The sequence below is a fragment of the Lissotriton vulgaris genome, chromosome 2_1, assembly GCF_964263255.1.
Source record: "Lissotriton vulgaris chromosome 2_1, aLisVul1.2, whole genome shotgun sequence".
NCBI classification, from domain to species: Eukaryota; Metazoa; Chordata; class Amphibia; order Caudata; family Salamandridae; genus Lissotriton; species Lissotriton vulgaris.
This window is the reverse complement of record NC_141687.1, coordinates 287,402,292-287,429,129: the sequence shown is the minus strand read 5'-3', so window position 1 is coordinate 287,429,129 and position 26,838 is coordinate 287,402,292. Positions and strand designations below refer to the sequence as shown.

General features: G+C 45.0%; 1 protein-coding gene across 1 annotated transcript in view; it reads left to right on the top strand.

The window, feature by feature from the left end:
- Positions 1 to 26,838, top strand: part of CLTC (clathrin heavy chain) — a 972,839-nt gene that overhangs the window by 364,774 nt on the left and 581,227 nt on the right. Inside the window, exons 9-12 of the mRNA XM_086954957.1 lie at positions 19,529 to 19,681; positions 20,956 to 21,078; positions 22,910 to 23,047; positions 23,684 to 23,848. Coding sequence (XP_086811083.1) covers positions 19,529 to 19,681; positions 20,956 to 21,078; positions 22,910 to 23,047; positions 23,684 to 23,848 — 579 coding nt within the window. The remainder of the gene's footprint in view (positions 1 to 19,528; positions 19,682 to 20,955; positions 21,079 to 22,909; positions 23,048 to 23,683; positions 23,849 to 26,838) is intronic.

Sequence of the window (26,838 nt, the reverse complement as noted above, 5' to 3'; positions counted from 1 at the left end):
CCTCTGGGTTCTTATCTTGTGGATCCTAGGGATGGAGGCAAGGGTCAGTTGAGCAGAGGGGAGGTGTCTAGTTAGTACGTGGAATGTGATGCAGTTGTTCAGGTATGCTGGCCCAGTGTTGTGGAGGGGTTTGTAGGCATGAGTGAGGAGCTTGAAGGTGATTCTTTTGTTGACTGGGAGACAGTGCAGTTCGCAAAGGTGTTCGGTAATGTGGCTTCGGTGGAGTATGTGAGGACCAGTCTTGCTGTGGCATTTTGAACGTTCTGTAGTTTCCTGTGGAGTTTCTGGGTGATGCAGGTATAAAGGAGACTGCTGGTGATGAGTGACTGTCTTTCTTGCTTCGGTGGGGATCCGTCTGAAATTCTTTCAAAGCAGGCGTAGCTTGTGGAATCATGAGGAGGATACGACGTTGATCTGGCGGTTCATTGTGATTAAAAAGTCCAGTATGATGCCAAGGTTCCGTGCATAGTCCATTGGGCTGCGGATGGTTTTCCAGTAGAAATGACCCCTAGGAGTCGTCCCAGGCAGAGGGGGTGGGTCACAGGATGAGTACTTGCATCTTGTCCGAGTTGAGTTTGAGGCAGCTGTCCTTCATCCAGGAGGCAAAAGCCTTCATCCCGCTGTGGAAGTTGATTCTGGTGGCTGAGGGTTTCTTGGTGAGGGAGAGGATAAGCTGGGTTTCTTGCGAAGGCGACTAGGGTGGCCATGTAGATGTTAAAGAAGATGATCAGTGTAGGCTCAAAGCGGAACATTTAGTCTGACTCATTGAGTTCGGCCAGAGCAGTAGGGATCCAGTCCAATCCAGGGCCTTGCCGCGAATGCCATCGCCGTAAAGTCTCGTAATTAGGATGCAGTGTGAGATTGCATCAAAGGCAGCCAAGAAGTCTAGCAGGATCAGGGCTGCTGTTTCGCCCCCGACTATAAGGATGACTGTTGTTGGTGGCAGCTTCGGAAGCTGGATTGGGAGAAGTCCAGGATGTGGTTCACTTCATTGAATTCCGAGAGTTGTGTGTTGATGGCCTACTACGCGATCTTTGCTGGGAAGGGGAGCAGGGAGATAAGATGGAAGTTTCTGAGGTCCATTGGGTCCGCAGATGGCTTTTGTCAGCAGGGGGTTGATCTCAGCATGTTTCCTCCCAGGGAAACATTGGGGTCTCGATGGAGCAGTTGAGGATGCCCTGGAGATTGGGGGCTGTTCTGGGAAATGTGGTGCTGGTAAAGGTCCTAGAGGGTTCTGGAGTGGATGCTCTTCATGGTCTCTAGTGTCGTCTGTGATAAGCGGGCCAGTTGAGCAGGGTGCAGTGTAGTTGGGGAGGTGGTGGTTGTGGTGTGGGTCTCCGAAGTGTGTTGAGCGTAGAAACTGTGGTAGATCAGTCTGATCTTGTGGTGGAAGTAGGTGCTGAGTTAGGTGCAGAAATCTTGGAGGGGGTGGGGGATGTCCGAGGATTGGCGATGACTAAGAGTTCTTTACTGTAGTGAGAGTTGGTGTGGATTCTGGTTTGGAGGGACATTTTCTTTGTGGTTTTGAGGAGGTGGTGGTGTGCTTTAGCAGTGGTTTTAAAAGCTGCCTGGGTTTCTGGGGTTTGTTGTTTCTCCATTTCTTTTAGTCGTCTGCAAGTGTGTCTGGTCTTGCGGAGATCAGGCGTGAACCTGTTGGCTTTCTTGGTGTGTAGTTTGCCAGGGGCCTTCTGGAGCTGGGCCGGGATGTTGGTGCAGTTGGTGCTACAATGGTGGAGGTTGAGAGCTGAGGTATTTGCGTCTGCTGTGGGCGGCGGTGTGGTAGTGCTAAGCAAGGCGGTAAGATGTTCCCCTGTGATCTTGTTTTAGCAGCAGCGGGTGGGGGATGGGGGGGCGATGCTCTGCGGTGGTGTATGGTGGGAGAGTTGAAGGTGAAGTGTATGCAGTTGTGGTCAGTCCAGATGAGGTCGGTGGTGTGCTTGTGGGTGATGTTACTGCTTCCGGAGAAGACTGGGTCAAGCGTGTGCCCTGCTGCGTGGGTAGGCACGGTGACTAGCTGCTTCAGTCCGATGTTGGTGAGGTTCTTGAAAAGGGAAGCGGTGGTCTGGTCGTGGGGGTTGTCCAGGTGGAAGTTAAGGTCAGTGAGTAGGATGTAGTCTGTAGATGCGAGGACCCGGGGTGTGCTAACGTAGACACCGATGAAAATCGGGTGGGGGCCAGGGTGCCTGTAGATGATGGTTCTGCGGAGGGTGGTGTTGGGGTTGGTCTGGACCTGCAAGTGGAGATGTTCCATGGTTTTCGTTCTGTCGTCCCAAGACTGAGGTAAGGCAGACTGAGTCCTTGTGGACAATGGCGATTCCTCCTCCTCCTCTTCCTCCTCCTCCTCCTGTTCGGTCGGTGCAGTCCTTGCGGGTGATTTTGTAGCTGCCGGGGACTGGGCAATATCCGGGCCTGAGCTGGGGTTGCTCCAGGTTTCTGTGAGGCCACTGTGTGCCATGCCAAAATCACTACAGGTAATATATAGGTCACCCCTACAGCAGGCCTTGTAACCCTAAGGCAGTGTACATTATGTGGAGTGGAGTGGCTCACTGGTTAGAGGCGGCAGACCCGGAAGCAGAGAACGGCCCGGGACCAGGGTTTAATTCCCGACGCGGCAGGGTCGTGGATCAAGGTCAGCAGACTCGATAATTCTCGCCTCGGTGCCTACTCTAACCAGGGATCACACTCAGCAACTCTGGGCATTAGCTTGCCTCATCTCTACAACGGCCCCCCACATTCGCCGGGGATGCCTGGTTTCACCTTGGAGATGGCCAGTAGGGACCATCTCACAGGGATAGCCAGGACGGGTTCAGGGCAGCAGTGCACTTTAGAAGACACATACACTTACACTTACATTTACATTATACTACATGTGCTATCTGGTTCAATCAGTAGATTGTACAAGCGAACAGGGAAGCCATCTTAAATCTATGTACTGGTCATTAGGAGATCCCAAGCTACATCATGGCTTTACTGAAACTTATGTTGTTTGGTATCAAACACCTTGGCTTAATAAATCTGTACTGTTGACTGTGCCAGATTTATTATCAGCAGCATCTAGAGGGCACCTTAGAGGTGTCCCCTGAAAAACATACCCCTATCTAGTGTGCTTTCTTATTGGAATTGACCAGACTGCCACCACAGACCAGTATCTGAACCACTGCAGGTGAGAGTCCAGGCTCTGAGTCAAGACGCCATACCACCTCCAGCAGGATGGCTAGTGATTTAGCATATCAAGGTCAAGGATTTCAACGCCCCTGCCACCCTTGATGTGCAACCCCAGCTTCCTCCAGACCTGGGAGATGCCACACCCTGCCCCGAGGCCCATTTGGCACCAGGACGTGTTAGAAATTAGCTATGCAAGTAGTCATGTTGCACCACAAGGCTAGTCACACCCCCAAAGTTGACTACCTGTGTGCTCCATAAAAGGAGGATTCCAGCATCTAGTATTTGGTGAAATTAGGAACTCGGGGACAGGGTTATGCACACTCCCCACAGGAAGTTGTCATATAGGGGGTGTTGTGACCCCAAGGGTAAGTATTCCTTTGGCTACTACCCTTCACTCCCCTTACTGCCCCTTAATGTAGTATTTAGATGGCTCCCTGACACCAGGAACTCCGATTCATCTGCCTGAAAAAATAGAGCCGAAGACAAGAGAACACACACGCACTTGCAGCCTCTTTCTTACAGGTACTTTTCAGTTCACTTTAACGGTTCGCATTCGACGCTCCCACCGCAGAAAGCACCTCTGCTCCCGTTCACCCCAGGGCAGTTTATCTTGAACTCTTGGTCCTGTCTTCCTGGACCTTACTTACCTTAAGTCCAGAAGAACAGTTATGTAAGTCATTTGTAAGTGTCTATGCAGTGAATGTTTCTTCCAAAGGATAACATTACAGCCTTCGAGGCTCATGCCTCAAATCTGACAGCTATAATTTTCTACTGTTGTACTGTAATATTTGATAACGTCTAAAGTACTTAGCTGATTCTGATCTTGGTGTTTAAAATGTTCTAAAAATATGTTTTTCTAAATGGGTCTTGAGTTTCTTCTGAAGTGACATTTATTGACTGTGTTTCACAAATGCTTAACACTACACTCTGATAAGCCTAAACTGCTATTCCACACTAACACAAAAGAGAGCATTTGGGTTTATTAATTTAATCCCTGTAAGTCAATAAGGGTTGTCTGGACTTTCTATATATTGTAACTAATGTTCCCTCTAATTTTTTTCCTGTGTGTGCGGCAGTGGAGGGTCTCTGTGCCCTGCAACCATGGCTATGTGCGCCAGGAACCAAACCGCGTGTGTCTGCCGCGCCAAATGGCACTCAAAATGTTTACTTTAAAAAGTGAAAAGATGGTGCATTTTCACACATACAGAGCCACAATAAGGGTCTTAAGGGCAGTTTGCAAATTTATTGTATTGTCTGTATTTTCTTTTTTGTGTCTCTGACTGCTGTTGTCTGTCTTCCCCGCTACATGTACGTTGTCCGTGCCCCTTTTTTTCCCTCTGTTCCCCTCGCTGTCCCCGTCCTCTCTGCCCAGTCTTTCCTTCCGTACCCCTTGCTGCCTGTGTCTCTGCCCAGTTTTCTCTTCTGTTCCCCTCTCTGCCCCCGTGCCTCTCTGCCCTTTCTGCCTTCTGTTCTTAACTGCCCCTATATTTCTGTATTCTGCCTCTGTGCCATTAGTTTTTTGTGCCCGTCTGCCCTCTGTGCCACTCGTTTTTGTGCCCCTTTTGACTTCTGTTCCACATTTTTTCGTGCCTTTCTGCCCTCTGTTCCACTTGTTTTTCCCTCGTTTTTTGTGCTCTTCTGCCCCCTGTTCCACTCGTTTTTTGTGCCTTTCTGCCCTCCGTGCCACTCGTTTTTCCCTCGTTTTTTGAGCCTTTCTGCCCTCTGCCACTCGTTTTTTGTGCCTTTCTGCCCTCTGTTCCACTCGTTTTTCCCTCGTTGTTTGTGCCTCTCTGTCCTGTGTTCCACTCGTTTTTGGTGCACTTCTGCCCTCTGTCCCACTTGTTTTGTGCCTCTCTGTCCTGTGTTCCACTCGTTTTTCCCTTGTTTTTGGTGCCCTTCTGCCCTCTGTCCCACTCGTTTTTGGTGCCCTTCTCTCCTCTGTCCCACTCGTTTTGTGCCTTTCTGTCCTGTGTTCCACTCGTTTTTCCCTCGTTTTTGGTGCCCTTCTGCCCTCTCCCACTCGCTTTTCCCTTGTTTTTGGTGCCCTTCTGCCCTCTGTCCCACTTGTTTTTGGTGCCCTTCTGCCCTCTGTCCCACTCGCTTTCCCCTTGTTTTTGGTGCCCTTCTGTCCTCTGTCCCACTCGTTTTTGGTGCCCTTCTGCCCTCTGTCCCACTCGCTTTCCCCTTGTTTTTGGTGCCTTTCTGCCCTCTGTCCCACTCGTTTTTGTGCCCTTTTGCCCTATGTCCCACTTGTTTTTGGTGCCTTTCTGCACTCTGTCTCTGTCCCACTCGTTTTTTGTGCCTTTCTGCCCTCTGTCCCACTCGTTTTTGGTACAGAACAATACAGAATAGAAGGGGGTTCCCCAAGGGAATTACGGATATAGGCTGGAGAAAAGGGCATTAGAACAGTATAAATAGAAAAGACCGAGACCCTGCCAAGGTGCGTCACAAAGGTCCCCTAAGGGATCCACAACAATTATAAATGGGGTGACATTAGCTGTGTATCAGAGCCAATAACATCAAAGATAATTAGATCAGTCCATTATTTTTTTTAAATACATTTTTTTTATTTTTATTAGGTCTGACATTTCTTAAGTACAGTACATTCAATATATAAATACATAAGATTCTATTAATAAAACTGAAAGGGGAAGGGTATTTCACGTGATATTTCTAGGGAAAGGGTTCAGCAAGTATCAGTGTTCCACTCACTCCCGGGCAAATAAGGGGACTTCACAACCACACATATACTCAGGGGATCAATCACATTCACATTCACTCATACATTTCAACCATATATATACAAAATGGCCTGCAACGGAGAGATAGAATTATGGTTGCATGGACGTAAGTGCAATATAAGAAGGCAGATTAGATGAAAAACTATTGTCCACATGGACTAGGGTGCTGTCATTCTTATGAGTAACGCCAACGCGCGTTTCGGTGTTGGGCACCTTCCTCAGGGCGGGCGGGTACATCCAGGGAGGGGAACACACAAGTTGTGAATAAAAAACATGTCTTAGTGTCAAGTGAATATATAATTTGATACATACTTTGAACAGCAATACTATATACAGTGTTTGATAGTTCTCATGATTAATAATCTATTACATATGGATGTCATGGCTCCAATATCATATAGAGACTCCCAGAGTATTTCTCCCCACAATCAGGAAGTCAATGGTCAAAACAGGGATGGACCAAGGAGAAGGTAAGAGAATCCACATTCTACATTTTCAGCACTCACTCAGACATCTTCATGATTTATTCATACTACTCACAGACGCAGTTATAACTTCTTAGTAGTTCAGAATGGGACAGCATACTCGGGCTCAGGGTGGCTAAGGTTTAAAATGTCTACCATACCCTTTCCTTACAAAGTCTATCAACTATACTATATTTGTAATAAATGCCCCATCGCATGTATTGAGCAGTAAGAATATTTACAGCAGATCAATAATCAGGAATAGACTTTTAGAATGAATCCGATATTTCCAAAAGAGTTTGTCGTCTTCAAAGATCTAAGTAAAAAAAATGAGGGGGGACATAGAGGTCAGTCCAAGGCGCTAGGTTCCCTATATCAGTAACGGGATGCATTTTAGTGACATTCTAGAAAAGAAAAAATACCCGTGATGAAAAGGGTTTCCAACTGGGTTAGGGGTTCAGATGGTCCAAGGCCATCATGTCCTTCAGAAGGGTCTCTTAAATTAATTAATTAATTGCAGGTTTATATAGCGCTAGGATCGACTCCCGGAGGAGTATCTCCGCGCTTCGACCGCTGCGAAACCCTTCCTGGCTTCCCTGAGAGATGGTCCCTTAGTGGGTATCTCCAGGGTGAGACCAGGCATCCCCGGCGGTCTGGTGGGGCCGTTAGTGAAGATGAGGCAAGCTAATGCCCAGAGTTGCCGAGTGTGATCGCTGATCAGAGTGGGCACCGAGGCGAGAGAATTATCGAGTCCGCTGACCCTGGTCCAGAAACCTGCTGCGTCGGGAATCGAACCCTGGTCCCGGGCCGTCCTCTGCTCTCGGGTCTGCCGCCTCTAACCAGTGAGCCACACTACTTCACTTCACTTTTAAATGGCGGAGAGAGTCCTACTTTCTTTCCTATTCAGATCGAGGTCCGGGATGAACAGAATAAATATAGCTATCTTTAGTCTGCCGGTATAAATCATACTTTCCTTTCCTTTTCACATCAACTGGCACTGGATACGATCGCCTAAAGTTGTAACAAAGCAAGTATGGAGACTGGGACTATACATAAAGCCAAAAGTCCACCGCATGCCCGAGGTGTTACAGTTCTCCGTTTAAACGAGCCTCACTGTCTTAATAGTGTGAGCAGATACCTAACATTTCAGACTAGGTGCGGTTCAAAATAGGAATAAGGAAGCGTGACAGATAGCTAGTCACATGTTTGGCACAAATAATGCTGCTTATGACAGTTTCCATTATGGTTAAACGTCCCATACCTTTGTTAGATTTTCAGAGGTTCCCAGGCTGTGTTGACATTTAATGGCCCGTGCATATGTACTGGAAACTGTGGGGGAATAAGGAAACCGGTCACAATACTCCTTTAACCCACGAGTGTATGACAGGGAGAAGAGTGTGGGATCGCTATTCTCGATCTTATTAGGTTAGAGGGGTTAATTATTTAACAGTTTAGCAGCGGGTGCATGTATCAGAGCAGGGAGAGAATCTCACCTTGTACGCAAACGAAGTAACTGCCACGCCTGGAGAATTGGCGTGCCGAGCCGCTGATTCAGCAGTTGCTACGGGGAATGGTCCCGGACAGCCAGTTGGTTGCGGGGGATGGCTCAGAAACGTGGGTTTCCCTATGGTCAAAATAGACAAGGGAAAGTTGTTTAGGGATTTAAATTTTAAAATAGTCTGATCCTAGTAGATATATGTGTCTATGCAAAGGGCTCACCAAGGCGGATTCCAGGTTGATAGACTTCCAGGCTGCCGGGTGTAAAGCTCTCGTCCGGTTGGCAGGAAGAGTTCGATGTGACAATCGACCGGAGAAAAACCGCGATTTTAAATAGAAAGGAGGATCAGTTCAATCCGGTTCAGGTGATGAAAATAAGTGGAAACTGACGACTGACATTAATTCCGGAACGGCGCGCTATCTTGTAATGGTGTAACTGATACCATATAGATAATGGAGTAGAGGCAAAGGGAAGGCCATCCGCCCTCATTGCCAAGACGTGCTCCATCTTGAAAGTCACAATCTGATTTTGATAAGGAGAAAAACGCATAGGGCGGAAAATCATTTCTCATACTGTCGCAGAGGGCTACAGACAGTTACTCTCGGGTTAAAAAATCTTCTTTTAAAAGAAAAAACACTTGCTAGTTCAGGATGGTCAGGGGACCTAATTTCATACATCCCAGATATCGGGATGGATCTTATTCATTGGTAGGTCAACAGATCTCGGAGTCAAGGTTCATATCAGTAGAGTAGAAAGAACTTATGTAAAGGTATTGTACCAAGAGCATTCTTCGTTTAGGCCCTTTGTTACAGAGTTCATCATAAAAATCCAGAAGACCTCTTTACTTGCGCAGGTTAATGGGGTCTATTCCAGGTTTGGCCTTTATTTTTTCCAGTATGAACCACCTGAGTTCTGGTTCAGTGTGTGATTTTTCAAGCCAGTGCGCAACAATGGGGGCCGATGTTTTTTTGTTTCTAATGTTGGATTTATGTTCTCCTATTCTGATACGACACTCTCGTCCAGTTTCCCCTACATAGGGGAGGTCGCATGGACACAGGATCACATAGATGACATTAGCGGTACGGCAGTTAGTCATGGTTTCATTGCGTGCGACTGACACAGTGCGTTCTGTTGTGGTTATTTTCTCGCCAATCACCGCACGAGGACAGGCGTGGCATGTGCCACATCTGTGGTTTCCAAAAATAGGTGTAAGGTTGGTGATTGCTGTTTGACTACTGGGAGTGGCCTCAGGCATCTTGCCCCTGACTAGGTAGTTCTTCAGGTTTCTATTTCTTCTAAATGCAAAGATTGGCCTATTCAAGGGGGTCTTGTTTTTTTCCAGGTTTAGTAGGTGCCAGCTGGAGTTTATTGCCTGCGGGCCTTATGGTTGAGGTTAGAATGGCGGGTAATGCACACCAATTGATCAAAGTTTTCAGTGGATTTGGGTTGGAACATGATCTCCCGATTAGAGTATCTAGCCCTTTTAGAGGAGTCCTTGACCAATTTAGGGGGGTATCCTCGATACAGTAGTTTCTCTTTGAGGATATCCGATTGGGTCAGGAAATCCCGAACATCAGAACAATTTCTTCGAATACGAAGGAATTGACTGTAGGGGATACTTTCCTTCTGAAACCGCGGATGAAAGCTGGTGTATTGAAGTAGGGTGTTTCGGGCGGTGGGTTTAGTATAGAGCGAAACTTTTATGGTGTTGTCCTGATGTTCAACCCATGTATCTAAAAATTCAATTTTAGAATCATTAGAATGACATGTGAATCGTAAATTGGGATCGGCCGCATTGAGCCACAGGATGAATTCCTGCAGGGTACTCTGGTCCCCCTTCCATATAAAGAATATCTCATAAATACATTGTTTCCAATTCTTGATGTTCTCATAGAAGGGGGCCATCTCGTTGAAGATGTTTATTCGTTCAAACTCCCCCATGTAGAGGCAGGCGATGCTGGGGGCACAACTCGCCCCCATGCTGACTCCCGTCGTCTGTCTGTACTTGGTTTGATCGAACTCAAAGTAGTTTTCAAATATTACCACTTCAAGGCACTGGAGAATAAATTCGGTGTTAGTGATCTCTGGTCTCATGGATAAGATATTCTCAATGGTGGCATAGGCTCCTTATTGGGGTATGTTGGAATACAAAGATTCCACATCGAGAGTCACCATAAGTTCGCGATTTTCAAAGAAGGAAAAACCTTCCACTAGACTGAAGTGTCCACTGTCCTTCACGTAGGATTCCAAATCAGTAACCAATGGTTTTAAAAATGTGTCTATGTATTTAGACAATGGTTCTCTGGCCGACCCTATCGTAGAAACAATGGGTCTCAGAGGTGGGTCTACACTGTTTTTATGTGTTTTAGGGACTCCATATATAATGGGCATCCTGGTATTGCTTGGAGTGAGAAATTCAGCTTCTGACTAACAGATAGCATTGGTTTCCACTGCCTTTTCGACCAATGCAAGAATTTGTTGTTTCAACTGGTTCTCTGGGTTACGGGTCATTAGTACATAGTGACCTGAGGAGGATAGGAGATCGTTCATCTTTTTGGTATAATCTGCAGTGTCAAAGATGACGATTCCTCCCCCTTTATCGCAAGGTTTAATGGTAATGTTTTTATTCTCCTTCAGATCCATGAGAACCGCACTTTCCTGTTCAGGTAGATTGGCAGCCGGTATGGATACATATCTGGTCATTTTCTCTATCTTTCTCATAACAGCCTTCTCAAAGATGTTGATCTCTGGGCCAATCATTTCAAGGGAAGGTGTGAAGGAGGATGGAAGTCTGCAGCCAGATTTATTCTCAAAATCAATGCAGGGGGGTCAGTCCAGGAAGAACTTTTTAAGACTAACTTTTCAGAAAAAAAGTGGCAGGTCTCTGGTAAACTCAAACATGTCAAAATTGGCTGAGGGGACAAAAGATAGGCCACGAGTTAACAGTTTGATGGCGGAGGGATCAATCTCTTGACTTGTTAGATTAAATACAGGAATACCCCTTATGTTCTCCAATACTGTTGGTGGCGAGTTTGGACGTACATTTGGGGTTGGCCTCGACCCGGATGGAAATTCCTCGTTTAGGGGGTCCGTTGGGCTGGGCATGAGTTGCCCCGGCGATTGCCTAAAAAACGGTTCTGAGGGTTGTTTCGCTCATATCCTCCATTCCTGTTAGGCCGGTTAGAGCTATGTCCCTGATCATAATTAGGATCATATTCATCGGGGGGATCCCCCTCAGAGTCTGTAGTATCCGAAAAGGTCCTGACCTTTTTATACCCCCAGTTGGGGGCTTGTCTGCGTGAGCTATTGTCATTCTGATTGGTGTAGAACCCAGATGCTAAATAGGGGTATGTACGTTCCTGGGAGAAAAGGTGGATATCTTTGCGGAGTTTCTCAGTCTTTCTTTTAAGAAGATAATCCGAAAAGGAGTCAAGCTCCTGATGAATCTCCTCTAATTTCTTCTTTCCAAGGTCTACCGCGTCCCCATCCTTGAGTTTATCTTCCAATTCTAGAATTTCCTTTTTCAGTAGGTCAATAACTATCTGGGCTGTTTCGACGATGAGCATCATCCAGTCCCTGGAGTAACAGTTGGAGATGAGGGCCCATCGCTCCAGGAACTGTCTTATCTCAGCGAACATACCGGGTATGTTGCGTACTCTTAACCCAATGGGGATGGTGCCAGCTCTCAGATAGTTTAACATAAACTGAGCACTCGTTTTTGGTGCCTTTCTGCCCTCTGTCCCACTCATTTTTTTCTGCTTTTCTGCCCCTTTTGCCGTCTGTTCCGCTCGTTTCCCCAGCCGCTGTGGCCTTTTGTTTAAGTATTGCTGTTAATCGGAGCCCCTTCACGGGTAGGTTTTACTCAGTGAAAGTACTGACAAACGCGAGATTGGGTAGTCGTTTTGTGCCAGGAGCTGCAGAATTTCATCTGCGTGGTGGCTGTGCGTGTGTTTGTGTGTGCCGGGGCCGTGGTCGCCTGGGAATGGGGGCCGTGTGACCAGGAGAAAAGAAAAGCTGTTGCCGAACTTGGAACGTTTTAACCGCGGGTCGATCTCTTTCTCTTCTGCAGCCCTCGCCGTCAGGTATGTTTTCGCCGCTCGTTTCTCCTAGTTTGCCCCCTGCTCTTTCCCTTTTATTTTGTTGCCCGTCTTCCCAGCACTTCCTCTTCTGTTCCCAGTTTCTGTTCCAGAGAAGAAGGAAAGGCCGGGTCAGCCCTGCTAAGCATACTCTTTAACTCCCTCCCTCCGCAGCTCTCCTTCGTCCCCCGCTCTTGTGCGACATTGTAAATGTATTTGAGCTGCTTCACCACCTCTGGTGCACGTGTAATTGCTGCTGTGTGCGGTGGCCAGCTCGCACGTGACTGCACAGGCCCTGCTCGGGTTTATGGACCAACACTGAAATTCTTTACGAGTAGTCATGCAGTGAATACAAGAGACAAAAGTACGATATTTATTGCGAGGGTTGAGGAACCTCCACACCTCCACTAAGGCATAGTCATGGAGCAGGTCTTTGATCATGCAGGAAAATATGCCACAGCTTCATCCTGCTAGATCGGTCTGTTATATTCAGACCTCTGCCCAAATCCTGTTTATTGTCGCTAAATTCTGATATCACTCTTGAGAGGTCAGAAAACAAGTACGATTTGGTCCCTGCTGGTGCATGCGCTAAATCGAATACTAATACCTACCCCTGAATTCTGACTTTTGTAAAGACATATCACTCTGCTAAGTATTACAAGTTTCAGAATGCCCAGGGAGAAAAACGTACAAATTAAAGAATCGCCATCCCTCTCTTGTACAGTGCATACTTACAGCATCTGTTCATGAGTCCCATGCATTGCAATAAAAAAATAACCTTGAACACCCAATCTCTTCTCAACTTTTCAGACTCAGTAGGAGCGAAGTGTGAATTTTGTATTAGAGCAATATTCATATGGCTAAACATGAACTTCTCAAGAACTTTCTTTCATCTTATATGGTGTGTGAGTCTGTTGGCATTAAGTGAGAGGAGTTGGATATTTTGCAAGTGAGCATTAGGGTTTCTGTAATTTATCTAAATACCAGGGTGCATTGTTACCTTCTACCAATGGTTCCCATCAGTAGAAACCCATGCCACCTAATGTGTGAGTGCCACCCAGGATTCAAGGACTACTTGTAGATAATGGGCAATTATGTCAGAATAAATATAGTGCAAAAAGAGGGCTGTGAATAAGTGCATACATACTTTGTGTTGTCATTCTTGCCAACAGGCGTTTTGCCTGTTGCACTGCAGTGCCTAATTTAACAGTGGGGCAGTTGTTGGCAGCGAAATATCCTTCGGCTGGTTGGGAAGGGGAGTGGCGCACGAGGGGCACCCCTTATTTTAAAAAAGGCAATCAGTGCAGGTAGACACCAATGTCAAGACTGAGTTAGCGTTTGACCCGTGATGAAATGTTAGCAAATCATGAATAACATAATAGACTAGAGTCATTAAATTTGTGCTGTGTGCGGTGACCAGGTCGCACGTGACTGCACAGGCCCTGCTCGGGTTTATGGGACCAGTTATTGGGTGGTTTAGATATCTTGTAAGATGTGGGTTATTCGCAAAACAAAGCGAGTTAAAACTGTCTAGAAATGAAGTGGGCCGAATGCCACGCTTGACGTTGTCTGCGGCGCCACCACAGACTGCTGACCGCAGATCAGTGCATTTGAAGTTGCCATTCAAGTGTCGTTCATTTCGAAAACTATTTCCTCTGATGGTAAGGCCTGCATTCTGATGCTTCCTGCACTCAAAAACAAACGGATTCCAACCATGCAGGACCACAGTGCTAGGAAAGAGAGGAGTACAGGGATGGGAAAAGCCTAGCAACCTAGTTTATACGTGAGATCTATTCATCATGGTTGCAGAATGCCTTGATCTCGAAAAACTGTGATTTACCAACCTGAATGCAGATCTTTCAAAGAGAAGCATACCTTCATGCTTGCTGCATTTAGTTGCTGACCGCATGTGCCTGTTGTTACTCATGACCAGGTTACTTACTGCTAATCTTCATTACTCCAAGAGTTTTTTTTGTGCTGTTCTGTTGGGGAGAAGCTCTCAGTCATGTGGCAAGGAAGATTTAGGAGGTCATTGTTATTAAAAAGTAGTGATAATGATGGCTTTTGAAACATACAATGGTCTACTCTCAGAGTGTAAGTGTAACTTCAATGATGCAGTAGCGGTCGGTAGTGGTAGTAGCTGCCGGGCGGTGATGTGGGGAGGGGGAGGGGCATTGTGGGGTGTAGTAATCTATGAATTACGGAGGATTACAGGTAAGTAAACATATAAATAAATAAAACGATTTTCGTTGTGTGCACTGCATTACATTTGGGGATGTAGTGCATCCAATACAATTATTTTTATTTATTTATATGTTTACTTACCTGTAATCCTCCGTAATCCATAGATTACTACCCCCCACAATGCCCCTCCCCACATCACCGCCCGGCAGCTACTCCCGCCACCGACCGCTACTGTAATGATGAAGAAAAAATGTTGGTGAGACTTCTATGGATCCAATGATCGCCTCCATATTGATCTCTTTTCTTCTGAATGAAATTAAAAACATTGTAATACCTTTCTACAACACTGAATATAGAGCCCTTTCTGAGGACCTATGTGGGCTGAAGTTAAAAATTAAAAATGTCTCTTTGACAAAGTTCTGCATAGTATTAATAATGCAAAAGCTACCATTAGTTTTCCGCTTTGAAACCGTCAAATCCATTAAGAGGCGACTATCCTGTATTTAACATCAAATGAGGCTTTGCCTGCTGTGAGGCAGGAGGCCACAACCCACTTTTAGTCACCCCTTTCACCGCAGTTTGTGCTGCCTACATCAGCATGTTGGGTTTAAAGGCAGTTAGTGGTGGGAATATGGTGGTCTGAAAGGCGCCAAACGTCTCATTTAAGAGTTACTGGCTGTGTTTGCTCCCCTGCCCCCTGGCTGTGTGTGTGGGGGGGGGGCTCTGTGTGTGTGGGGGGGGGCTCTGTGTGTGTGGGGGGGGGCTCTGTGTGTGTGGGGGGCTCTGTGTGTGTGGGGGGGCTCTGTGTGTGTGGGGGGGCTCTGTGTGTGTGGGGGGGCTCTGTGTGTGTGGGGGGCTCTGTGTGTGGGGGGGGCTGTGTGTTAGGGGGCTCTGTGTGTGTGTGTGTGGGGGAGGCTCTGTGTGTGTGTGGGGGGGAGGCTCTGTGTGTGTGGGGGGGAGGCTCTGTGTGTGTGGGGGGGAGGCTCTGTGTGTGTGGGGGGGAGGCTCTGTGTGTGTGGGGGGGAGGCTCTGTGTGTGTGGGGGGGAGGCTCTGTGTGTGTGTGTGGGAGGCTCTGTGTGTGTGTGTGGGAGGCTCTGTGTGTGTGTGTGTGGGGAGGCTCTCTGTGTGTGTGTGGGGGGCTCTCTGTGTGTGTGTGGGGGGCTCTCTGTGTGTGTGTGGGGGGCTCTCTGTGTGTGTGTGTGGGGGGCTCTGTGTGTGTGTGTGGGGGGCTCTGTGTGTGTGTGTGGGGGGGGCTCTGTGTGTGTGTGGGGGGCTCTGTGTGTGTGTGGGGGGCTCTGTGTGTGTGTGGGGGGCTCTGTGTGTGTGTGGGGGGCTCTGTGTGTGTGTGTGGGGGGCTCTGTGTGTGTGTGGGGGGCTCTGTGTGTGTGTGGGGGGCTCTGTGTGTGTGTGTGGGGGGCTCTGTGTGTGTGTGTGGGGCTCTGTGTGTGGGGGGGGCTCTGTGTGTGGGGGGGCTCTGTGTGTGGGGGGGGCTCTGTGTGTGTGTGTGTGTGTGGGGGGCTCTGTGTGTGTGGGGGGGGCTCTGTGTGTGTGGGGGGGGCTCTGTGTGTGTGGGGGGGCTCTGTGTGTGTGGGGGGGCTCTGTGTGTGTGGGGGGGCTCTGTGTGTGTGGGGGGGGCTCTGTGTGTGTGTGGGGGAGGCTCTGTGTGTGTGTGTGGGGGGAGGCTCTGTGTGTGTGTGTGGGGGGAGGCTCTGTGTGTGTGTGTGGGGGGGGAGGCTCTGTGTGTGTGTGTGGGGGGGGGGAGGCTCTGTGTGTGTGTGTGGGGGGTGGAGGCTCTGTGTGTGTGTGTGGGGGAGGCTGTGTGTGTGTGTGTGGGGGGAGGCTCTGTGTGTGTGGGGGGAGGCTCTGTGTGTGTGTGGGGGGAGGCTCTGTGTGTGTGGGGGGGAGGCTCTGTGTGTGGGGGAGGCTCTGTGTGTGTGTGTTGGTGGGGCTCTGTGTGGGTGGCCCTGTATGTGTGTGTGGGTGGGTGGCTTTTCGTGTGTGGCTCTGTGTGGGTGTAAATGCAATAGGTCATGCATTTGCGAGCGATTAACCTATTGGCATTGTAAATGACAATGCCATTTATTTAACGATTAAGCTATTGCCAATGTAAATGACAATGCCATTATTTAAGATGTAAAAAAAAAAGTCATGCACAATGCCAATAGCTCTACCTTTAATAATGCCGAGACCATTGCATTGTGAATGCTTGTTGTAAAGCTGGTGTCAGGTGATCCAGAGGATCCGGAGACATCGCCCAAGTGCATAGGAGTTCCCGGATCCCTGCCGGAGACTCATGGAGTTTGCCCTTTTGAAGTTAGGAAGTACAAACTGAGAGGAAAACCCCTCTCACAATTAGAGCACCTTAGTGCGTGCTTCACATAAAGGCACTGATAACACGCGAGTCCCTTACTTCTCCCCTTCACATAGGTCCTTACGAAAGCCAGTTTTACAAAAAGGCCTGCCTGAAACTAGTTGACCACACTGGACGTAGGAGACCATAAGTCTCTCCAACCACGTCCCAAAGCCATGTTTTTAACCCTGCCTAGGGCCCCTTAATAAATTAACCTCATGGGACCTGTAGGACAGCATTTTAACCTCACTCAAAACACCTTCACTACACACTCACTTAACAAAACCTGCTCCGCTGTAACCAGGTGTTGTAGCACACCTGAGGCACACTTGGTGCCTCGGTTGGGACCCGATAATGAAGCATGCCACCAACTAGGTTGGTGGGTGGCATCCTTCATAAAATCCAATCTGTTTTTCCCCAAACAGACTCATATAATACATACATTATCAAAGTAGCTATCTCCTTTTGATTATTACTTATAACAGTCTCCCACATAGTAGCACTGTTTGTCTAATTTAGAGATTGGCACAACAACAGTTGTTTATGAATTCAATATGCATTAAAATTACTGATACCTGCCTCTCAAAACATTCTTTTAGCTTTGGGGGCTTCGAATAGGCTAAATTGTCACACCTGTTGATGTGTGATTGTTACTCGTTGTGGTAGTACTGTTATTGGCAGGGCTGGTTAAGGCAAAGGGTGGTGCAAGCTGCAGTGGCCTCTTGACAAGGGCTTTCAAACTTATTTGTTTAAAAATGAATTACCGGTATTGGTGGTGCCACTGTTTAGCACAGATTTCTGTGGTGTCCCAAAAACTACTGGAACGATTGTTTTTCGATCTACAGCTACACATGACCATTAACACAGACTTATCCCTTACATGCCTGGGGGCCAAAATAACCAGTCTCACCATTTAAGTGCATTGGTCCCAGCTTAAAAGGCTTCTAATTACCACTGGGGTGGAGTTCGTGCAAATTCATTTACAACCCATACTTTGCAACAAGGTGGTACTAATTCAAACAGACCATTTGAGTACCATGTACTACATAGAGAAACTAGAGGGGAGCACGCATTCCCCACTATTATCCAAGACAGCTCAGATAATCTGCCACTGGTCACTGACACAGCATACACCTTGTGGAGCACTTGCTGGCAGCAGACATTGACTCTTACGAGCTCCTCAGCAGAACTCAAGAACAAACTTACTGAGAGCGAGAGAGAGAGAGATCAGCTTCGATGTTATATACATTCAATGTTGGGACATCTCAACAGTAGCCTAGTTTGCCACTCATACAAATTAAAAATGCCAAAATCCAGGTACCCACACTCCATGTCTGGGGAAATAACCTCTTGATCGGTTGGTCAGTTACTTACGCTTTTCCCCCCACTCCCAATGATACCTTAATTAGTCCACAAAATAGATCAGCCATAAATGACACTATTTCTAATTGCACCTCCGTGGGTATGCTGCCCCTTTTGTGAGAGCGGTTAGTCTATCCACACAAGAAACTGCCTTTGTGTCCAACTTGTACTTCCATCGCAGAAGCTAGCTGTTACACTTCAACCTCTGTTCACTTAGTTTGGCAATCTGTAACGTATGATAGATACTTAAAGCGGTCTCAAAATTGTATTCAAATTCTTACAGAAACTAGAAAATATACTATAAGAGCATGCTGTGCAGCTGAATGAAAATGGTTTGTAATTTACTGTGTAACTCGAAATATACGTTTTCAAGCACTAACAGTCCAGCACATTCCATATAACTTGCTGTATTTACTAAAAATAGAATTGGCCTACATTTACATACGCATACATCTAGTGGCAATCTCTGTGTACCTTCAAACAGCAATCTGTGTGTAGCTTCAAGTGCTGCAGGTTCACTTGTGCTCCACCCTCCTTTCCAGACGTGATACAGCTGGATGTTCACTGTACAGATGCTTCATAATTAATGCTTTGTATCTTTAGAACATCCTATTACCCATTGGCCAGAAACACAATCTGAGATGAGGTTGTGTGTGCTGGCGCATTGTGGGTTTCAGCAGAAGGCATAAGTATGTCTAGTTATCACACAACTCAAAGCACATCCTCCAAGTAAAACCACCTGCAATATTAAGAGCCCAACACTAAAAGGCAGGAATGTGCATGTGATTCTTCAGCACTGCATGCTGCAAACAGATTGTTGCAGGTAAGTAACCTTTTATTTTCATTTTTTCCTGGCAATGCATGCAATAAGCACATCCCACTCCTTCCTCTCGTGCATAACAGACGCTAGCACTGTTACAACTGTCAAATCAGCCCAGAAATGTTTTTATTTACTTTTAGCCCAAATATACTGAGCCTGTGCAGTATGAATTGCAGCACAATTAAAAAATGTCTGGTTCAAGTTGTTAGCTGCCATAGCCTGATGCACAGCGTATAGTTATCTAGTGTCTGCAAAGATTGAGCAAAACTACGGACACCGAGATGGGCCTTTTGAATAGATCTGTGACAATTGCTTTGATAAACTGATAGCCAGGCATGGTGTATGAGAGCGTTCAATGCAGAAGTAAAGGGCCAGGAATGGGGGGCGGGGGCGGAAAGGATTAATGGTTATACGTACACTTTAAAATAAACCTTACACGGGTATGGAAATACGGGCATGAGTGGACTTCTGTCCATCCTTTAGGTTTGAAAAAATGAAGGTCAATTGTTTTTTTCTAAGGTGGATTAATAGCATGTGTGGGGCCAGTTGACAACTGTGTATATTATAAGCACTGATCAGGTTTCTGGTTTGGTCTATTTTGGATTTAAATGGTCTTTTGGCGGTTAATATGGAGGTTATGATAATGGACTCGTAGTGCATTGCTGGAAGTATACATCTTGGTCTGTGTGAGGTGTTCAGGGCTATGTGGGAGATTGTAGAGAACAATGCGAGGGTTTTTGGTGAACTATGAGCTCTTGGGAGCAATATCATTTAATTAACATTTTCGAACCCTTTGAAGAAATGTAATTATAATTGCTGTTAAAATAGAATATAAGCTGTTCTTACTGATGTGTTGTTACTTTTCAGCTGGAGTGCTCGGAAGAGTTGGGCGATCTTGTGAAGTCTGTGGATCCTACCTTGGCTCTCAGTGTGTATCTGAGGGCCAATGTTCCCAACAAAGTCATTCAGTGTTTTGCAGAAACGGGACAAGTCCAGAAGATTGTGCTATATGCCAAGAAAGTGAGTCTGTTTCATAAAATGTAATGAGTGCCTGGCTATTTGCTATCTTATCTAATAACTGTTGCTGTTGCTTAAAGCCACCCTACAGTGTTGCAGAAATAGATTGTATAAAAATCAGTGAAGTAATGAGAGCTTCATGTATCTCTGCCTAACAGAGGTGATACAATGCCAAGACAGACCTCATTTTCTTTACAGCTGTAGGTATGACCTTTTTGTAATACGGGAGGAGAAGGAAGCTGACCCATACTAGTATATTCATTAGTACAGCACTGGTGTAAATCTGGGCACATGGTCTCCCGATATGTCTCAAGTGATGCTACTATTGGCATTAGTTATGTGCTGCACAGTGTTCTTGTTGCACTCATCTAGACGATACTTTTATTCATACACCTGTAAGATCTACATAAGCCACTTCACAAGCAGATGAAATGAATGTCATTGAGAAGCAGTACATTTTTGCATATCTACAGATTCTGTCTTGCACCATCCTTCTTAGCTGAAATCTCTTTAAACAGCAATATTTAGTGAGCTTACTGCGTTTGCGTAAATTTGTGGGATAATTTATATTTTCTACTTCAAATTATATTGGGAATGTTAACAGTAACTTGGTGCAAATGATTCTTCATTTTAGTGACATTTGTTTAAATGTATTGTGACTAGGGCTTCCTGTTTTCTTACTGATTTTTACAGCTAAGTACAAACAGAAACCATGTGTTTCCTATCTTTATTTATTTTTAAAAGTGGAAAAATATAGATAATTTGTCTTATTTTGAGTGACTTCATACTAAGGTTAATGAAATTTGGGCCAGTTGCTGTACTTATTGGCAGCATGGGGAGTTGCAAAGCTAAATTAGATTTGCTTCAATGACTGCATATCTCAAAATGTATTTGTACAATTTTTTTCATGTGGGTTTATTTGAGACTGAGTGCACATTTACCCCTTACATAAATGTAGAAATATACAATTTATCACCTCATCTGTTCACAAAACATATTATAAATCTAGATAAATGCCAATAAGATGGCCAAAACATAAACATGGAAATGTTAAAAAAATATATACCAGTAACCCAGGAGCTCTAATTATGACCTAGTGTAGTTTGTGCATATTACTTGCTTGTGACTAGTCCAATCCGAAATGCAAATTGCTTAAATGTGCATAAATAGGTGAATACTAAGTTACATTTTTTTCTTAGAATGTTTTTCCTGACTCGTGATGTTTGCTTGTGGTACTTTGCATGCTGTCTTTTTAAACCACTTCTCTTGTTCTGTAGGTGGGATACACACCAGACTGGATTTTCCTGCTCAGGAATGTGATGAGAATCAGCCCAGATCAAGGACAGCAGTTTGCTCAGATGTTGGTTCAGGATGAAGAGCCCCTGGCTGATATCACACAAGTAATAGAGAACTTTTTTCTTTTTTGTCCCCCTATGTGATCAATGCTTGCGTACTTTACTCGACATTAAACTTCTGTCAACTGATTTGATGTGTATGAATACAGATACTTTGAAAAGTGTATGTTCATTGTTTTTGAAGCTAAATGGCTGTTTTCTAGGTGTTGCGAAATGAGTGAAATGATAAGAGTCCATTGCCATACCTCCCCTTAGCTAGAAGTTAGATCATAACAAAAAACTGGCTCTAGACTATCAAAAGTAAACCAAATGAAGATCATTAAACATCCCAATCTACTTACATATCCCAAAATATTAACACTAGGACCTGATGTGATCTCACATTCACTAAGAGGTTGCTTGTTGCCAAGGCCCTGCTGGCACATTCTCAGCCTTCCTTTGCGCTGGTTTCCCCGTAGGATAGCCATAACAGACACCCCTTTCAGGTTCTCTGGCTACTGCACTTTGAAAAGAGATCCTGTTTGTTCATGCTAATCGCTCTGCAGTGTCCCATCTCCTGAATCCACCCTAATTCACCAGTTTTTATATGCTTAGTGTACAGCAGTCTTGAGTGCCATAGAACTGATCAGGCATAATGGTTGTGCATCCCAACACAGAAGGTATGCACCATGACACAAGTAATTTTCCCTCCTCCATCCTGTACTGCCCACTTCATAGTCTTGTAAAAACATGCAGTCGTACCGAAGTAAATTAATCCAACAATTGAATGGGAGATATATACTTATTAACGCTTGCAGACCTAGAAATAATTCTTTGATACCATTGGCACTTTACATCTGTGGATTTTACGTATTGTATACTATATTTCTGACTTGAAAACCTTTTCCTCTTGAAATGTATTTGTTGACTAAATGTCATTGCTGAAAAGTCATTCTGTAATCCATCTGAAATTAGTTTAACTAGGTGCTAAAGGTGAAATTATGGTCTTATCTGTAGCAGTAAACCACATTCACATTTGGGTCTTTATAATGCACTTGCAGCAGTTACCCTCTGTGTTGTGCATTAGTTGTGGTGTGCTAGAAGGTGCCGCAGTGTCTGGAAGAATCTCATGGTGGTGAAAGAGTCCTAGTTGAGAACCATGAGGTGGATATTGTTTTTGCATGGCTTGCTAATTGTGGAATCCTCTAGACTTTAACTTGTGGAAAATGGTGTGAATAGGGGAGGAAGATCATGACAGGAGAGTTTGGAGACTAGAAATAGGTAGCATAGAATGCAAGTTAAAAACCATTTGTTAAAGAAACTCTGAACCAGACAAATAGAGGAATACAAATGCGTTGTTTTGGTTATCCACGCTCCTGGGGCTCCCTGAACTAGAAGCATATGAATATAGAAAGACCAGAAATCTGGATGCCTGTCTTTCAGTGCATGAGATAAACCTAAGCCAGTGCTTGGGTTTAATTAATCTTTTATATTGTCACTCAGAGATTTGTAAATGACAAACGCTGGTGTCTGATTTAGCAAAGTTTGTCTGTTCAGTCTCAATTTTTTTGCAAACTTCATTGGGATTTCATAAGTGTCATGAATACACCTCTTCTGACGGTCCAACAAAAATAGCCTAATAACGCATCATCTGCCCACAGAATCACTATGGAAGAAATCTGTTGCCATATGTGGCGCTATACGAAAATATCAACATAACATACACAAGCATATTATGATTTCTTTCTCCTCACACCCCCTCTCCTTAGGCCTTTTTTCTTTAGATTTTAGTGTCCCCAGAATATTGTCCCAAATGGCTGCTGTGTCATCTTCACTGGTTGACCGTGTAATAAGTAGTGTAGTGGCTTTCTAAAATGGACATTCTTTGTTTTTTCAGATTGTTGATGTATTCATGGAGTACAACCTCATTCAGCAGTGCACTGCCTTTTTGTTGGATGCTTTGAAAAATAATAGGCCCTCAGAGGGCCCGTTGCAAACACGCTTGCTTGAGATGAACCTCATGCATGCTCCTCAGGTACGTTGATTACTTTTGATACAGGCCTGTAATTGTACTGTGCAAGTTAGTGTATGCTGTTCGCTTATAATGAGAAGATTTTCATACCATATCTCATGGGCGTGGACCAATTTGGATCTTCAGTTTATTGGAGTAGTGGATGTGGTCTAATAGCAAAGTTATCCTATAAGCTTGCATTCTGATTTTATTTATCACTTGACCAAAAGTTGTGTGCCTGTTGTCAAGTCAATTAATCTTTTTCCAGTTGTAAATTGCCGTAATGTAAAAATTGCACAACGTAAATAGATGTTTTAATTTAAGCGATTTCAGCTCTTCACAATACCTCCCCCATTGATACAATGCACACACTTGCATCCCAGCTATGTGTGCTTTTGATATGCAAATAATTATTCTGATCTTGACAACTTTCAGCACTATTTTCAGATGTTATGGCGAAGCAGTTTCTCCTCCAATACCATACTTTAGTGAGCCGTAGGTACCTTCTGTAAATACTTGAAGGATGAGATGGTCTCACCCTCAGCATAGCCAGTTCCAATGGCGTTGAAGGCAAGACTATCTTGTTCCTAGCAATGCAGGGTTTGAATAACTTGAAAATGATGTGTGCTGTAAAAAATTGTTTTGCTGCTTTTATTTCAGGTAGCAGATGCCATTTTGGGAAATCAGATGTTCACGCACTATGACCGTGCTCATATTGCCCAGCTGTGTGAGAAGGCTGGCCTGCTGCAGCGTGCCCTGGAACACTTCACTGACCTGTATGACATTAAACGTGCTGTAGTTCATACACATCTTCTTAACCCTGAGGTATGTGCTTTAAAACGTGTTTGTACTGCCAAGTTAAGTAATGTAACATTTAGCAGTGATATTTGTAGCATTTGCCACATCTTAGTGCTAACCCAGGTCGCTACAGATTAATAAATCTTCACATGCGATTTTTAAGTTTCTCATTCTGTTATCTGTCCTTTTAGTAGTATAACTATGTGCCTGTGAGCTTGTAAATGGCTGTCATGCTTGTTCAGTTGCTGCAGGTAGTGACCTATAGTAATTAGTGAACGTTAAAGTACATTACAAAACAGTATTGCTATCAACCCCTTTCCATTTAGGAGGGCTTTGGGCTGTATTCTCTTCTCTTTAGTTGCTGAAGTAGCCTTGCCAATGACCCATTACATCTCTTTTACGGTTATGGTTTTACTGCTCGGTAGTTGTTGTCCGAGGGATCGTGCAGAGCTATTCAAGTCATGGCTCACCACCAAATGTTCTCGTTTATGGATGTCAACTGAATGCTCTGTTCTCTGGTTTGTAAGTGGATGGTAGCAGAGATGATCTTACCCTTTTTGTGCTCTTACTTTTCAGGATGGGTTGTCCATTTGTTTTTAATATAGTGGTCTAGTGTTGATAGCAACATCATTTTTGTTGTCCTAATGATGGTGAGCACGTCATACACTCTGTGATAGGCTCCCTCCTGCAACATACGTAGGGGATTTTTTTTTAACACCCATTCTTTCATTCAGTCATCTATACAAATCTTACATAGGGGTAGAAGTCCAGCATTACTAAACAGGAACATTGCCAAAGTTCTTATTTCATCCAGTCAAATCTATTCCCTTACATTATTCCCTATCTGACACATTTAGCTTTATATATGGCGTGAAAACAGTTAAGAAAGAAATATTTAACCCATCTCCAACCCACCCCACGCCCTGCAGATCATTGTTCATTGCTATTCATAAAACACAAACCAAAGCAAACTCTAAATCTCTCCAAACCTATTGGGAGTCTTCCCGCTTCAGTCTGAAAAAATCGCTAGCTTTCCCAGGTTTGGTTTCAAAGCGTAAAGAAATTAAAAGCTTTAAATCTGGATGGGTTCACTGCAGAAGGGATCTCGGTTAAAGATAAACATCAACATTCCCCATCCCCAAACAGTGCCAAAAATCCAAATTTTGTTTCCATCACATTGTCTAGTTTCTCTATTGCCATGAGGTTCCATTAACTGGTATACCGTGAAGTGACATGAGGTGAGGGATCTACCTTCTTCCAGTGGGGCACTATTGCAATTTCAGCTGCCTCACAAACTTCCATAAAATTACTCTATCTGCTCTGGACTGGTGGTCCAAGGTCTGTGGTCTTCTACCCAACAACACTGTGGAGATGCCTTGTGGGTAGGGCATCTCAAAATGTTCTGAGGAAACTATGCAACTGGGTAGCGATACCAGCTCAAAAGCAATTTATAATGTGCTTTTTTGTCTAAAACACTGTGTACATTAAGGTGTAAATCTTTCCATATAGTCATCCATTGTGTATCTGAGCATGACATGCCTGTTCTATCTTGCCACCCTTGTCTGTGTGATAAGACTGTGATTTCACCTAGATCAAGAGTGTATAATTGCGAAATCACTTCCTTTGAACACCAGTTGCCTGTCGTACAGACTTCTCAAAGGAGTTGAAACCTCTGATAGTGCTGTCTTTCGACCCAGCTTACACCTAGTGACACAGCTGTGTATAAAGGAATCTTTTCCTTTCTGCTCCTTTTATGCACACCCTAAAGGGCTTGATCTTGCTAGTAGGAAATAAATCTGATGTAATTGTCACCCACTTGCCAGGTTGAGATGGGACCTGGTTGTAAGGCTGGTGTAAATGACTGAATTTAATGGATTGGGGTATCTGGGGAGGGATAGGTAGTCAATTTTTTATCTTGCCCCAGATCTAGAGTAGCATTGATGTTTGTGTGCCAAGGTATGCATTCTAGAATGATCTCCCTTTGACTTCTATATATATATATATATATATATATATATATATATATATATATATATATACATATATATATATATATTTCTTTTTTTGTAAACTGTGCGATTACTTAAAATCTTTAGTGTTACAGTGTAAGATACAATGAACTACAATAAAATGCAATAAAATACCCCCCCTTCTCGGCCAAAACCAAGTAAAACCATTAGTGCAACTATATAGTTACGAGACTGACTGTGTTAACTACTATTGTCCAATCAGGGTTCTATTAAAAGAATAAGAGTTATGATTTCACCATGAGACCACGCCAACTAAAGTCTGAGAGACGTATAGAAGTTCGACATCCACACTCATGCTGCGGAGCCAGATGACAACTGTTGGATTCTGCATCAGACCCTTATCCGACCCAAATTAAGTACCTAAGTCCGTTGGTTCCAATTACTTTTCGACGACTCCCTGGGTTAACTATAGGCGGACAACTTTGGGGCGACGGGGGAAGCGCTAAGCCCACTGTCGGGGCACATCGGATCTGTAGCCTTTAGTTGGGAATCAAGTGCCATTTTAACTTGGTGGATGAACTTGACGACCCTAGCTAATAAGCAGGTCGTGGTTTCTGAGAAACACCAGTCCGAGGCCTCTCTGCATGTGCTATGGCCCAGATTCCGTAATGCCAGGCGCATCAGTCGCTGTCGGTCGCTGGCCAACTTTGTGCAGCAGCATAGCAGGTTTAGCCAGGATTCTCTGCGATAGTTGCAAAGACGGCAAGCAATGGCACCGTCCGTACGTGCCCAAGTTGGGTTGAAGTCCGCGATCCTGAGGGCCAGGAGGCGCATAAACAGAATTTTCTCTCTTGCCTGGGTTGTTAATGAGTCATGCAGGTATGGTTGGGGTTAGCCGGAGATATAGGACTTGTCCAGGGCCAGAGTTAGTGGGTTATGCCGGAGCGAAGAACGATCAAGCTCAAAAGAAATGGACTGGACTTGGCGCTTAACGGCTTGGGCCCAGGCGGAATATGGAATTTCGTGAAGATACAGGCTCCTTCCCTC